Here is a 16,030-nt window from a genome sequence, read left to right as displayed (position 1 = left end):
GAGACGTGGCCCGCACGTGGGAAGTACAGGTATCACCAGGTCACCGCCATTGTGGAGCTCCGGTGCCAGTGAGCAGAGCACAAGACACACACATGGGCATGCACAGAGACTGGGGGGTGACAGCCGCAGGAGGCTGGGAGCAGGGAGGGACGTGGTCGCTCTGGCTGCTTTCATCGATTATAGACATTACGGGGCTATGGCAAAAGCACGGAGACAAGAGGGGCTACTGCGATAATTCAGAAAGAAAAGCTCAGAGTCTGGACCCAGGCCGTGGTGATGCTGATGTGAGAGGTGGTCAGCCTCCGGATGTTTCGGAGAGAGAGCCAACAGCCCATGGTGACGGGCTAGGTCTGTGATATGAGAGAAGGAAAGGGCACCGGCAATGCTTCCCAGATTTTTCATCGCAGAAATGAACTGGAATAACACACCTGAAATTTATCGAGATGGAGGAAGATGGGAATGAGCTGGGTTTTGTCTGGGTGTGGAGAGGAATTTGACTTTGGATGTGTCAAGTTGGAAAGGCCTGTTTGGCAGCCAAGTGGAATTGCTGAGTAGGAAGCAGACATGGATCCGAGGTTGGGGAGAGATCCAGGCTGCAGAAAGGCACTTACAGGTTATACTGAAAGATACATTAAAAATATATATATTTCATAACATTTCCTCACTGTATCCCATTGGATACATCTTACCAAAATCTTGGGGCTACTAAGTAGTAGAGTAGGCCTAGAATCAGATTTTCTAATTACTATTCCAACAAGCTCCTGTTTGAAGCCCATGGACAGATTTGACCTTGGTTTTTCTCAAAGAGCTGAGCAAATACAGTAACTTCATATTGGAATTCCAGGCGCACTCACTACATCTAAATGCCTCCAAGAGCTGACTGAGTTAGAAAGCCTGTGCCATAGAAACCTCTGCAGCTGAGTACAATGATCCCAGCAACAGCTATGCCACCAGAGACCCATGGCATCTAAGAAAAATGGCACATTAATTACACTACGGCACAAGCATTGACATACCAATATCTTTAAACTACCTTTAGCACCACAGGATAGACTACACGTGTATTAAGCAAGTGTGTAACTTCTTGATAGTAAAATTGCACCAAATGTGTTCATAATTAGTAAAGGGGTAAGACAGGAAAACACGTCTCACAGGAATCGCCCAGGAATACGGAGGCGAGGCAATACTGTTATCTAGAGCGGCTGTTTGCAAAGATCCTCAAAGTCTTTCAAAGGGGGCTTTTGTTTATACATAGAAACAAATGAGCATTGTACTGTCAGGTTTGCAAGTGATCGTTTCAGCAGGTGAATCAAGAGGTCTTCAGTTCATCTGAGATCATTTAGTTTTAAGAGAAATAACAGCACATCCTTCAAAACTGCTTCTCATTCGCTAAATTCTTCACATCATCAGTGACTCCGCGGCAGCCCCGGTGGCTGACAGTCCTGGGACACTGACCTTCATGGAAAGCCAAAGGTAAGGCACACAGCTGCTCCAGAGCACAGAGGGAAACTTGCCCCCACCACGCCTCCGCTTCACGGATTCGGTGCTTGGACAGGGCACCCTCTGTGGTGCCTGCCTGGTGCTGAGACCATGTACCCACATCCCCGCCCAGACTTCCTCTTCCCCACCGCCCCCTTCGGTGGGCGCCAGACCGAAGGGCTGTGGCCACCAGACCTGCCTCAGCCCAGCACACACAATACCTTAAACATCAGCCTCCTAGGGTCTCAGTTTTCTGAGCTATAAACTTTGAGAGTGGAGGTCCACGATCCTCATGGTTCCTCTCGTGGCTCTGAGCTCTAGGAGCACAAAACATTCCCCAGGAGACAGAGCAACTGCCCAGACTGTTACTTTTGTCTGGTCAAGCTACCAATTGGCATGCCGGACCAAACACGGGTGCTTAAGGCACGGTGACGTTGGTACAAGCTCCTGGAGGTATTCAGAACACTCACGTGCCAGCAAGCGCCACCAAAACGAATCGACTGGGCACCACGCATTCCACATAATCAGAACAGACTTACAGGAGGGTCTCCCGGACACGGCTATAAATGGGACTGCAAATAGAAACTGGGGGTCCCTCTCTCTTCTATGACTCAAAGGCAAGCAGAACTGCCCTGAGGGCCTTGGAATATTCCAGAAGTGTCCCAATCCTAGGTGCCCTTCTTTCCTTTGAGAGTGTGCTGTAGGAGTCAAAGGCAAAAAGCGTGGAAAACCCCAGCTTACAAATCCACCAAACCTACACGGTGTCAAAGAGACCTGAACACAAAGAAACCATCACAGACACTCAAAATGTTTTCAAAATCTAACTGCTCGTTAGGACCCAAAATGACTGTGAAATTGTACTGGAGACTCAGACTAAAGCTCCCAGAAATCGGGCTTGACTGTCACGCCTCCTGGCCTGTCTTCAGACACCAGGCACGAGTCACCTCTCTGACACCAGCTCCTCCAATGAACAGTGCTGACTCTCAGACGCTCACCACCGTGGTAGCAGACGGGTTGGTGGCATTACTTGGCCAGGCTGTGTGTAAGTTAGTGAGCCTGTCAGGATGACAAAGAGATAGGGCCTTTCCCGTCCTCAGATCCATCCTCTTCCTGAGAGGGGGACACTCCCAGCAGGCTTCCCGTAGCCCCCATGTGAAGTCAGGGTGCCCGGGGGGGTCCATGTGGAAACCTGACCCCACTGCCAACTCCTGGCCCTGCCCTGCGGATGTCACGTGAGCAATGCTCTGTCCCTCACACAGCTTATGCAGAAGCAGCAAGAAGGAGCGTCCTAGCATCCCAAGCTGGAATCTCCTGGACATGGGTGTCCATGTGGACTCACATTGATCATGTTCATGCCACATCACACACTCTGGAGGATCTGACAGGGGGCTTAATAGAATCAAAGAGAAATATTGCCTTTACTGCGCAATTACTTCTTGTTGATGGCAAGTGTTTCTTCTGAGCACACTCAGCTTTGTATCTCTGTTCAAGAATGGAAACACGAACCCGTTGTAGTTTGGCGGGAGGATTTTGGCAGCCTCTCTGGCTTTCTAGATAGGTTCTAGTTTGAACAAGGCCTGGGTCGGCAGAGTCTCATAAACACCTATCCTAGAACACCACATTCCATTCAAATCAGAGTGCTGCTTTCTATGAGTTCAAAGTTATCACCTTCCTGGTATTTACTCTCAATCAGTGACATGGAGCAAATGTGGGCTTCGGAGAAGAGTCGGGGTTGAAATCTGTATGTGGCATAGATTTTATCTGAGGAGGGAAGGGGTTGACTTCAGTACCTAAGCCAGTGCTTCCAACCCTGGTCTGACATGGCCCCAGCATGTCCCCTATTATGTCAGCAAGGATCAGCAAAATGTAACTTCAATAACATACTTTTTATTATCACTTAAAGGTTTTATGGTAACTGTGTGTTCCACAGAACGAGCCTGACCTTTGCTAGAGGCACAGCTGTCTCCTGATGGTCCAAGGAGGACCACAGGGCCTGTTGCCACAAGATTCTGCCACTGGTTAGAAATGGCCTTGGACCTGCCATGTAATTTCTAAGCCTCAGTTTTCTCAACCATCCAGCAGGGATAATAATCCCTATCTATCTACAGCAGTTTATCAGAGTTAAATGGCTTTTCATATAAGCCATTGTGTGGTTACTGATCAATTCCTTTAAGCATTTATTACAAAATAGTGAATCGATTCACCTTGAAACCTTGTATGGAATGTGGTTTGCATCTGTGACATAAATGCTGATAATTGTGAGGCAAACGGACTTGGAGATCATAGCTGTCCACCTAAAACCAAGCACTTAACACGTGTGAGAACGATGTTAAACACCCTTTCTCAAGACAGCCTCACTTAGCCCCCATGAAAACCTTAGAGGTACATGTTCCTATCTGATGTAACAGATGAGGAAGCTGATGCTCAAGGAGACTTGTGCACCTTCAGTGATCTTCCTGCACCTGAATCCGGGTTGGACTGGCTGTGGGAAAACTAAAAGGATCCTGTTGACACACAACTCTGTCCCCCCTCAGGCTCCTCCCACCACCCAAACTTATTCAGGAGAAAACCCAGTGCTTTGGGATCAAACTAACCTTCTCAAAAATTTCTAAACAAGAGACCAACACAGTCCCTGGCTGCGGGTCTCAGAACTTCTATCTGACCCTTTCTCCAGCCTGAGGGACATCCCACTGAGCAAAGTCCCCACCAGGAAGCCCCTCCCTACTCTGGTCTTCTGCATGTGCTGCTCCCAGGTGCGGAGCCAGTCACTGGCCCATCTCCTGGGGGCCATACCCCCCTCTAAATGTTCAAATCTGTGTGTTCCATGAACGTGGAATAAACAAAAATGCAAAACAAAAGCTCTACTGTTTCTTGGCCAACTTCCTAATAGCTTACATACTAGTCGTGTAAGAGGCAGGAAATTATGAAGAACAGAATGTCTACTTTTAAAATCTACCTTGAACAATGTGAAAATAACAGCTGATTAAGGTGAAGGAATTTCCTGCTAAGTATAATAAGCAAGGTCAAAGATTTAAGGTTATAATGAGGAAGGGAACAGTGTCGGACCCATCATTAAACTGTGGGTCTGAATACTTATAAGATTAATCCTTGACCATCCAAGGCTATTTACACACACACACACACACACACACACACACACACACGCAAAATAAAGTATGATAAGAACTGGATTCTGAAGAGTATGATAGCAATGAGAAGCAAAGACCAAATTAGGTACATTTCCCACAAATACATCTCCTAAAAGGCACACTACTGAATGGAAAGGATAAATGAGCAGAGGAGTGTTTCTATCTGCAGCATCAATGTGTGATTAAATAACTAAAAACGTACAAGATAAGGCCCCATATCCCTTCGTCCGTCTGTGCACCTTCCTTCTGCTCTCAAAGGAAATGACCAGTGACAAAATGACAGCACCCACAGATCAACGTGGGACACAATGCTTCACACGGACGCGCACCTAAGCTAATGCATCCTCGTGCCTTCTTGCTCACTAGCCGCTGATTCTGATGACGGTATCTGCAGGTATAAATGCTGAGGCCTGTGCAAGAAAAAATTGCACAGAAATAACCCAAAGTCCTGTTAGATGGCAGAATTACATGATAAAGAAACCAAACATGGATTTGGGTTTCTTGGTGTTGAAAAAGCCCCTAGAAAACTGAGCCCACAACCCCAACTTAACACCCAGAAAACTGCAGTCTGCTTTGGTCTTGCTGTGAGCATGTCTAAACTTCATGGCTCATTTTTAGTAGTCAGGTTTAAGAATCAAAAATGCTGAATTACCTACCAAAAACTAGAGAGAAAACACTTCATACTGTATGACCTCAGAGATCTGAGGTGTGCTGAACTAGAAATACCAGCAGTACCAATTTGCTTCCATCTGCTGAGGCATGGAACAATGTGTATTTTTTAAGACTTGCTTTTACAACAGAACCTGGCAGGTGTTGAATCTGCAAGATGGAAAGGATATGAATGAGATCTTCATCATGACTTTGGATCGCCAGGTGAAGTTGGTCTTCCAAGTACAGTAACTCCTTGCCTATGGCTTCACATTTTTCTCCAAGTTCTGCAGAAAGGATGTATGATTCCTGGCCAGAGGAGGGAAAGAAAGACAACTCATAAGTCACAGATTTTTTTCAGGGCCACGAACACACCTGCGACTCACCCAGTGGTACACAAAGGTAAGGTTTCCCAGCAGAGCGCTCTCAGCTCTGCACCCTGCCCCGGCAGAGCCATACAGAACCTCTGTCTTGCCTGGAGCTCATTCTTGAGAAGACACGAACCAATTTCAGGTGATTACCGAACCATGAGCTGCGTCTACTTGGCTCCACAGGGTACCCCCCCTTATCTGGTCATTTCAAAGTGCTATTTCCAGCATATCAATCCCTAAAGTGGATTTATCCTAGGGGAAGCCTGAGCCTTCCAGCTACATCCACAGGCAGACTGACAACATAACAGGAATTCTAACTGAATAGGGCTGGAGCGAGTCACGGGGGCAACTAGGCTGCCTGTGAGAACAGAGACATTCCTATAAGGGGACAGGAATGTGCAAGGGCGCTGAGCATTTGTTTACACGCTGGTCACAGTCCCTGGAAGCTAGAATATTAAGGAAACTTTTATATATACACATACATACACACACACACACACTGTGCACACACATGCGTATAGCCACTGAATATATAGGTGTTATATATAATATATATTTTATATATAGCCACTGTATGTATAGGTGTTAATTTTATCTCCTTCACTGGAGCGTAACCCCCACCCCACCATGCATAAGGGCCAGAATGATAAATGTCAAGCCCCATAAAAGCAGGAATAATGACGACTCGCTCGTTGCTGTGTCCAGAGCTCCTGGCACAATGTGAGACACCTGGCAGTCACATGGTATTCGTTGGTTCCATGAATAAAGAACCAGGTCTTGGAACTCCCTCCATGAGCCAGAGAAGTGACTTCTCTAGGTCAGTTTCCTATATGAAGCCACTGCAGAGCAGAGTCCCTTCCACAACCTGGCACCTGGCCCACACACATCAGCTGTGTCCCCTCTACTGGAGCCCAACATGCCAGCTGGGCCGACTGACCCCTCCCCCTTCTGTCACACTGTTCTTCTTCCAGCCCGTGCCCTCGCCTCCATTCTTCTCTGAAACCCAACCTCCCCGCAAGGCCCCAGACGTCTCCGCCTTCCAGCATCGCCACGCTGACCTGTGTGGGATTCTCACAGTGACTATAAACGCCCCGCGGGCAGGGCCGAGGGCCATTCATTCATTCGCCCAGGGTCTCAAGTGTGGGGCCAGGCATAGAGGAGGCCACCAATTTTTAAAAGAATCAACAAGGTCAAGAACATGAGGAAAGAACATAGGGACTCTTAGAATAAAGGGAAAGAAAGGAAGCACATTGTGCTTAGTGAGATAAGCCAGACTGAGAAAGACATATCACATGATCTCAATTATACGTGAGATCTGAAAAAGCTGAACTGGCAGAATCAGAGTAAGACGGTGGTCACCAGGGACCAGGGAGGGGGTGGGGGCTGTTTGTCATTAAAGGTACAAACTTTCACGCAGAAGATGAATAAGTTCTAAAGATCTAATGCACAGCTTAGTGATTATAGTCAGCAAGACTTTATATATACTTCAAAAATGCTAAGAGACTGGATCTTAAATGTTCTCAGCACACACACACAAAAGGAATAACTATGTGCCATGATAGAGATGAGGTGCTAGCTACAGTAGTAATTATACTGAAATATATAAATGTAGCAAATCAACAGGTTGTACACCTTAAAGTTACACAATCTTACATGTCAATGATGTCAATGAAAAACATGATGAATGAATAAATAAGCAGCAAAAAGTGAGCTCAGAATGTAAACTCAAGCAAATGTAAAAGTAGTAATTTCCCAACTAATAGTAAAGTCTTAGAAGGTACACCAAAAAGAATTTTGCATAAGGAAAATAATTAAGACATATATTCAAATTATACTATATAGAGTTACTACAAAAACTATAATTACTATGCAACAATTCCAACAAAATGCCCAGGTGTCATGACATTAACTCTTAAAAACTCCTCTGAGATCATGAGTCATAAAATATTATAATTAGAGTCTATGAATAACCATTAAACACAGGTATATAATTTAACATTCACTCTCATAACTCCAGAATGCTTTAAAGCTGATGTCCAAATGGCCAACCATATTAGAATAAAACAGTGCTAATGGGAACTATACATAAGTACTGTAAATATTGGAGACGTCTAATATACTACAAGTAATGTATACAAAAGAAGAGACACCTAGTGACAACATACAATTTTAAGGACAGAATGAACATGCAGGCATGAGTAGCAGGCATGAAGGTGTGCTCTTAACTGGCCATGGCAGCAGTGGTGAGAAGACAGCAAGCACATAGAAACCACACACACATGAATATTTTCCTGGTCTTAAAGTAGTAACTGTATCATTCAAAGCTGTGGAATTACAGAGGAGACAAACCACAGGGAAGCTGAGGCAATGCATGATGATACCGTCATAGCTGGCTTGAAATACAGGAGGGATTCAGAGAGAGAACATCTGGAAGAAACCGCTGGATGTGGTGAAACCGCAAGTCACACACGAAGGAGAAAACACAGTATTACTGCGAAATACAACTGATACACTTCAAGACAGAAAAAACAGAGAATCAGAACATGGAAGTGGAATTTAAAACATTCTTAAATGACTCAATCCTCATTTTAAGTCTAAAACAATATAAATCAAAGCTGAATTAAATCATTTAAAATATGGTTTCACATTTCTCCCCAAACATGTAATCCCTGAATATTTTTTCTTTTAAAATTATGTACAGATTGTGTGAGTTTGAAAAGCAATTTCAGAGTACATGGTCTGAATTTTAAATTTTAAATTGTTTATATCCTATGATCCAACAATTCTACTTCCTGGAATTGCTTGAAAATAAAATGTGTATGTTTAAATTTAAACAATTTTAATTTAGCTCTTAAGTATGAAAAATTATTTGTAATATACATTAAATAAAAGTATAATATTTTAATAATGCAAAAGTAATTATATTAAAAGTATTAGAAACAGGAAATAACTTAAATGTCCAATAATAAAGAAAATGGTTAAAATAAATTCTGGTACATTTTGATTCATACTTAGCCATTAAAATCATTTTTTTATCCTCACCTGAGGACATTTTTTCATTGATTTTTAGAGAGAGAAGAAGGGGGAGAGAGAGAGAGAGAGAGAGAAGCATCAATCAGTTGCCTTCCATATGCACCCTGACCAGGGACCCAACCCACATCCTGGGTATGTGCCCTGACCAGGAATTGAACCTGCAACCTTTTGGTATATGGGACGACTCACCAACCAACTGAGCCACACCGGCCAGGCCCATTAAAATAAATTCCAATACAAGAATATTTAGTGTTAAGGAAATATTCAAAGAGGCAAAGCACTAAAACATTAACACTTTTCATTTTGAGGGTGAGTAGTAGAGCAAATTCTTAGCTTTTTCTCTATACTTTATTGTATTTTTCACATCTCTAAAACATAATAAAGAAAAAATGTTAATAAAACAGTAATTCAAATCATAATGAAAAAGTATGGAAAAATACATCTGAATATTTTTTAAATTTTTGAAGATTAAAAAGACACAAAAAGGCCTAAGGAAACAGACTCCGAGGCTCAGCGTCCCACGGCCAGTGGCCAAGGGTCCGAGCAGCTTTCTCTCACGGGGCTGTCTCTCCAGCGTGTCTCCGGTCTGCCAGGCTCCTGTGCGAACCACTGCTTGCCGGCCTGACAGACTGTGACCCTGAATGAGAGGATCCTGAGCGTGACCTGCGTGATTACTATCCAAGGGCCTTGTGGCTTTACCTCTCAGCTCTCACTTGGAATCCTGGGAAGATAATTAGTTTTCAACCTAAACGGACAGTGACAGCTGACGAGAGGGCAGGCTTACATGTTTCTATCAGCCCGATGGAAAGCTGTGTTGTCTGCAGATGGCAGGGCGGGGCAGGAGTTAGGGTTACCTGCTGGACAGCACCGCAGGGGTCCTGCCTGTTACCCCAAAACTTGCAGGGTGAGGCAAAACTTCCCTGTCCACCTCCTTGCTGGGCCCAGGTATGGCGGAGGGCATGTGTGGCCTTTGCGGATCCTGACTCCGCCAGCAAGAGATTGTTTATCACTTCTCTCCCTTGAACCTGGGTGTGCCTTTGAGGCTCCTTCAATAACTATAACCCAGTAATAATGATGAGCCTGACTTCCAAAGCCGAACCATAATATAGGTGATGTGTCTTCTCAGATTGCTTTCCCTGCAACCCGGCCTCCATGTTGTAGGGAAGCTCAAGCCACGTGGACAGGCCATGTGTGGGTGTCTGGGTGAGAACCCCAGCTAAGGCCCCAGCCAAAAGCCAGACAGAGAGGCACTGCGCCTTCCGCTGACTCCAGCCTCCACTTTCAAGCTCTCCAGCTAATATCCAGACTTTGTGGGGCAGAGAGAGCCTTCCCACCACTCCCCATCCAAATCCCTTGCCCACAGATCCATGCACACAATAAACGGTTGTTTTAAATTAAGCTGGGGATGATCTGTTATTCAGCCATCACAGCTGAAACGGTGAGCTAAATGGTTACAGCCTACAGGGGATGCTGGGGGCCTGGACAGGCCTGTTGACAAGTGACAGCAGGAAGTGCGCCCTCGCTGGTGTCTAGCAAATACTCATTTCTGAAACTGACTAGACCGTGACACCCACTGCAGTGCGTGCAAAAGCCCAGACCCGACTCCGGGGGGGCTGAGAAGAGCAAAAAGGAGATTCAAAGAGCGGCCACTGATGCTGGCCCCTGGCTCCTGCTGGAATGTGCAGGCTATTCCACACTGCAGACATGTGTTCTGAGCAACATATTTGCTTGCAATATGACCAGCAGGGCCTCGCTTCCTTCCAGCTTTGGGAGAAAGGGCCCGTTCTCTAGTGGCTGCTCAGCGCAGCGAGGGGCTCCCATAGGGGACGCAGAGGGTAAGAGGTGAGCGGGCTCCTGTCGCGGGATCTCACGCCCGGCTCGGGGCACACTCTCGGCACGGGGTGAAGGGCAGACTCACTGCACCATTAAGTGGTGATGTCCTCCTGGGATCGCGAGTGTGCAAACAGTCCGGCCACAGGAAGCACCGGCCTGCTCCGTGACCCCTGGTTTCTCTCTTGCTTTGAGAAGACCTTCCTCAAGTGTTTTAGCTTTTCCTCTGCAGAGAACCCCAGGCTTCACTGTCAACTCTGTCCCAGTTTCTAATTTTACCCATTTTATTTGTCTAAGACTTGGTAGAAAGTGAAAAACAAGTAAAGGAAATAGGAACTATTAAAGAGGCTTTGTTTACTTTTTTTTTTTTTTAAAGGAAACGTCTTTTCAAAGTTGTCCTTCAGTAAAGCACTAGCATTTCTGTTGAAGCCAAAATAGAGAACTGAAGTCAGGTGCACAGTTCAGGGGCCCCAGTGTGGGTTAACTGCGCGGGAAGTGCGGTACTGGTCTTGACACCACGTGTTTCCCAGGACATCAAAGTTGATCATTTACCAAGTGCCACCTCAGGGCTACTAAGAACGTCCCATGGCCTTTCCCTAAGGATCTTCACACCTAGAAGCAGAGAGGGTCGGAGCCGGCAGGAGCTTAGCATCCTTTTGTTCACTCCTGCTTTTACACTCGCAGCATCTCAGAGTCCTGTGACTTGCTGGAGAAAACACGAGGAAGTGGCAGGGTGGCATCTAAGATGCATCCGTCCCCTCAGCTGGCCCATTCTTTCCCTCTGGATCTGGGTGGAAACAGAGAGGGATTTTGCTGGGCTAGCCCAGGGTGCGGGTGGGGGCCGCCAAAGGTGGAGCAAAGAAAGCCAAGAAGCAAACAAAGCTCCTGAAGATGCTGCCTCTCTTCCCTCCACCGTGGGAACTCCACAAAGTCCAGATGCCTCCTGAGGGGCTCACCTCCCGGGGGGGCAGGGGAGGGACTCCCTCCAGGACTGAGATTCCCATCAACTGGAGGTGGTGACATCAACAAGGACAACCTGGGTTCCACGGTGAGCTGGGACCTCCTTCGGTCCACATGGCCCTAACACAGAGGCTGGAAGCAGAGGAAAGAGGTGAGAATTTCTTCTTTGTGACGGAGAAGATGAGAGATCTGACATCCCAATGCACGTTCTTGAACCATGTCCCATGGTTCTTCAAGCTCTGGGCTCCTCTTAGTGGGAAATCTGTAACATTTGTTTCTATTTTTATTATTAAATTAAATGTGACAAAAAGAAAAAAAACCAAAACCCTGTTATGGCTGATACTTGATAATTAAAATATCTCCCACTACAAAGTCACTGGTGCTCCTGGCTGAAATGGTTTTATAGGATTTGCATCTCCGAATGGATCAACTACAGGTTGTTTGACATTTCAAAGCATCTTTGAAAACTCTCCAGTAATTCGTCCCATCGGGCAGTCTCTTTTCAGCAATTCAAATCATTTTTCTTTCCATCCCTCCATCCCACTATTTCGGCCTAAAGTGTCGCTATTTCCCACGTGGGTCCGATTGAAAGAAGCTGCTCCGGATAAATGGCCTCATTACTGAGCCTCTCCCCTGCTCTGCCTGGCGAATCCCCCGTTTCTCTCCAAACCCCTGCAGACTCACTTCTTCCAGGAGTGCTCAGGTCCCTGGGCCTCCTGTCCCCTGTCACCTCCAGGTGAGGGCTGTTCCTGAAGCCCCCGGTTCTCTCCAGCCCAGCACTTCCTCAGTGGGCACATACCTGCCTGTCCCCCGGGAGCAGAATGGTATCCTGCCCCCCCCCCCGCTGCAGCCCCAGGCACCAGCACTCTGCTGAGCTCTTAAGGGGTGCTCAGTAATTGCTTGTTGAAGCAGTGAATGGGGACCCTTCTTTTTCAGCAGGTCTTGAGGAAGCCACGCTGTTGCTCAGACTGCACATCCCAGGCATCCTCCTGTCGGAGTTCGAAGAGCCGGGCAGGAGATGATGGTCCCTTGCCTTGGATGCAGCTGAGAATGGCTTCGCCTGGGGATAATTAACTCCCCTGCTGTGCGCTGGCCCCAGCACATCCATACAGACATGCCCTTTATCAGCCTTAGAAAAACCCCAGTATCTTCCCGCCTGTCTCTCCACGTGGGTACGATACGGTAGCGCCAGCTCGGCCTGCAGCATTTCAACTATAATTTGCTTAACTCTGCTCATGATCAAAACCCGTAGGCTTGGATGGTTGGGCAGAAATTCCCAGCTGTGTTGAATTAGAGCTCATGTCAAATTTCTGTCCTACTCACCAGACTCGAGAAGCTTGATTTAAAACAGAACACGGGATTTCCTTTGTTGTGCAGGATTTTCCCATTAAAATGACTTTCTAAAAACATTTATCTATAAAAGTTTATACTCAGATCCAAAAATGCATTCAGTTGTAGTCTGACCAGATCCCTAAGCCTCAAGCATGAGTACAAACAGTCACAAACTCCATAGTTGGCACAACCCAGGCCTTTTTACTTAGCGCTATTTCTCATACATAAGGTCTTGCCTATGGAATTTGGAAAATAATCAACATTTCAAGTTTTAAAACTAGAGCTCCTATTCAAAGGGTAGGAAATAATACAATAAAAATAATTGTTTTGATAAGAGCAAGTATCTGGTAGCAATATCTCATTAGGCTGTATCTAGAGTGATGAGAAAAATCATGTTAATTATTTTTATTCTGAATAGAAAACGCATGTGGAATGGGAAACTGTTTAGGTTAAACTGCTAGTTAGGCAGTCACTGCTGTAGCTGCCAATTCAGCTTATGAAAGGCTTCCACGCCCAACAGAGCCTGTGTGTTCCGAAATGTTATTCTTCTGTGGTAACCTGCCACAGACGGGAGCAGATGGGCTGGAGCTTGGGTTGAGTCACTGAATCAAGAATATTTAAACAGTTGATTTTTCTCAAATGCTGTCAAAAGTGTCTCTAAAGGGGGAGGCAGTGATGTCTGAAATGGTATCAGGTAATAAAACAGGAAAACCTCGTAACTGAGGAAGCGTTTCTTGCTATGATTTAAAATTACTCTGGGAAATCAACAGGTACTACCTCCGAGGCCGGTGCTTCAGTGGAAAATGCTTTGCGCCTGTACTGTGCTTAATTTAGTCTTCACTTCCTTCCACCCCGGCTGGGGCAGGGCCGCTGGGGCAAGGAGCCCCGTCTAGGAAATCCTACTCTGTGCTCTCTTACTCAGATCCCTATTTTCCTGGCCATGTAATAAGGCATCAGAAACAGTTTCCTACCCATGCAAAGTCACAGGCTACAGAACAAAGAAAAGACAGGTGACAGAGCATTCTTCCCCGTGGGTGTCAAGCTGTCTGCATTTATAAATTGCTGAGCCATATGCAGTGTTTAACTTAAAAAGAAAGAGAATAGAAAAACTAAGTAAAAACGCCTGCACTGCAAACACAGAATACTTACAAAGCAAAGATGCAACTTGAACCTCATGGTGTTTGCTCCATTGCAAAGTCTCGCTCCCTCTCCTATAGCTTAAGGTAAACCAGATGTAATTACCACCACCCGTGAGCTTAGCTGATGCATTAAATAAAGCATGAACTTAGCTTGGTATTCAAATCACAGCCTTAAATATGTTCCTTTGGGCTGTTTTCCAAAGTATTTGCTTGGCAAATACATTCCAGGCATGCTATAGGGTTTTCTTCTTTTATTGTCCACATAAAGAATATTTACCTCAAAGTCCTGTCCATACCACAAAGAGTACCTTTCACATCTATTTGAAATAGATTTTATAAGTGTTTGTCTTTCCACATTAACTCTGAATTCTACAGTCATGTGTAAATGCCAAGCAGAGAGGAGCAAATGAAGACGCTAAAGTTGCATCGTTATTACTCCACATAATGCAAGTATTAATCCAAATACCTAAATTACAGGGCGGCACCCTGAGTAAGTGGTGTTTCTTTTAAAAGCATCCAGAGGCCATAAATGGTAAGGAAAGCCTCTGAAGTATTCAGCCGTCTTCAGGTCGGAGCGCGCGGCAAACTGTCTTCAAGTATCTGCATGCTTTTTGCAGAGGAGGCGCCCAGTTCCAAACAGAGCCGATGACCAGAGCCCAGAAGAGCTGAGAAAAGGAGAAACTGCCTGATAATTCCTAAGTGTTCATTGGCCTGTGGTTCCCAGCTATAGGTTATATCACAAGATCACGCGAGAGAAGTCGGACTGCTTTCTCTGAGCACATTTCAGCTGAAGATCAGAGTGGGATGAGGCCAAACTCTAGGACCTGCTGAGGAAAAGTCTATCTGCCAATGCTATCCACAAGTCAACACGTACCTATATCACCTGTACTTCACACAGGATTCAGATTCCAGGGGTGGTGACATCAAGTCACAAGACCCTTTTGTATAAGAAAATGGAAACAGAGCACAGTTGGGAGTCGCTAGAAAATACTGAAGTACAAAGAGAAAAGAATCAAATGCCAACTTCCATCTGTGTTCATTTTAGATTTAATTGTTTTTTTAAATTTCTAAATCTTTTTTTGTAAAGTATGCAACTATGAGACCACCAGGATTAAAGGTGTTGAATGCCGCCATTGACTCCTGGCTCTGAACGCGGCCCTTTGTAAGCCGAGCCTGGTCGCACCCAGCCCAGGAGCGCGCAGAATCCGAGCCCACGCCTCCCACCCGCGCAGAGCTACACCTGCGCCGCTCCTGACTCAGCTGCCCTGGCCTCAGACAGGTGAGGAAGTCGGATGCGGCCTACGTCCAACAAGGGGACAGGGTCAGTTCGTTTTCCACAAATGTCTCAGCTCCTCGAAGGAAACCACCCCACATTCATCAGATAAGCCTCCAATGTTACAAGTCCGTAAATCAGCCCTCTGTCCAGGTGGTGGCCATCCTCGTGTTCATCCACGCATGACAAGGAGTTTCCGAGAGGAGAGCGTCTCCCAGGGCCCCAGGTTGTTTTCTTTGGCAGCGCTGGGTAATTTTTAATTAGTGGAAGAACTGCCACCGTTAAGCCCTGGAGCACAGAAAGTTGTTCCAGAATTTTCCAAAAGGAGTCAGATCCGTGGAGCCCACCGCCTTTCAGAGGGCAGGTAAGAAAAGCCAACAAGCTGACATGAATTAACTGGGGGAACCAGCAGGAGCCAGCGAGCGGCAATGGGGAAGCCCCTTCCCCACCCCCAGGTTTTCCGGTGGCTCTGCTCCCTCCCAAACGCAGGACAAAGGCCAGGCAGAACCAAAGCTCAGGTGAGCACTTCTGTTCCTATTGGATGAGTGGTGTTCATTTCTAAACCTGCTTATGCCAGTTTTACTTAAAATTCTAATTACAAAATTTAAATAAATGTAAAGCAATAAAATATTAGTGTGAAGAGAGAGTTCTTGTCTCCATATAAACCAAGTTCAAAACCCTGGAAAAACTCAATATTTAAGAGAGGGAGAGCCCTGGCCAGGTAGCTCACTTGGCTGGAACATCACTCCATACACCCAAAGGCTGCAAGGGTTGATTCCTGGTCAGGATACCTAGGTTCCGGGTTTGATCCCTGGT

At 46.0% G+C, this 16,030-nt stretch overlaps 1 protein-coding gene across 1 annotated transcript in view; it reads right to left on the bottom strand.

The window, feature by feature from the left end:
• Positions 1-5,472: 5,472 nt before the first annotated feature.
• DISC1 (DISC1 scaffold protein) overlaps positions 5,473-16,030 on the bottom strand; it is a 247,429-nt gene continuing 236,871 nt past the window's right edge. The window contains exon 11 of the mRNA XM_090263358.1: positions 5,473-5,585. Coding sequence (XP_090119484.1) covers positions 5,537-5,585 — 49 coding nt within the window. The 3' untranslated portion in view covers positions 5,473-5,536. The remainder of the gene's footprint in view (positions 5,586-16,030) is intronic.

Source organism: Furipterus horrens, unplaced genomic scaffold (assembly GCF_987537825.1).
Source record: "Furipterus horrens unplaced genomic scaffold, mFurHor1.1.pri manual_scaffold_15, whole genome shotgun sequence".
Classification (NCBI taxonomy): domain Eukaryota; kingdom Metazoa; phylum Chordata; class Mammalia; order Chiroptera; family Furipteridae; genus Furipterus; species Furipterus horrens.
The sequence above is the reverse complement of the archived record's forward strand: the minus strand, read 5'-3'. Positions and strand labels throughout refer to the sequence as shown.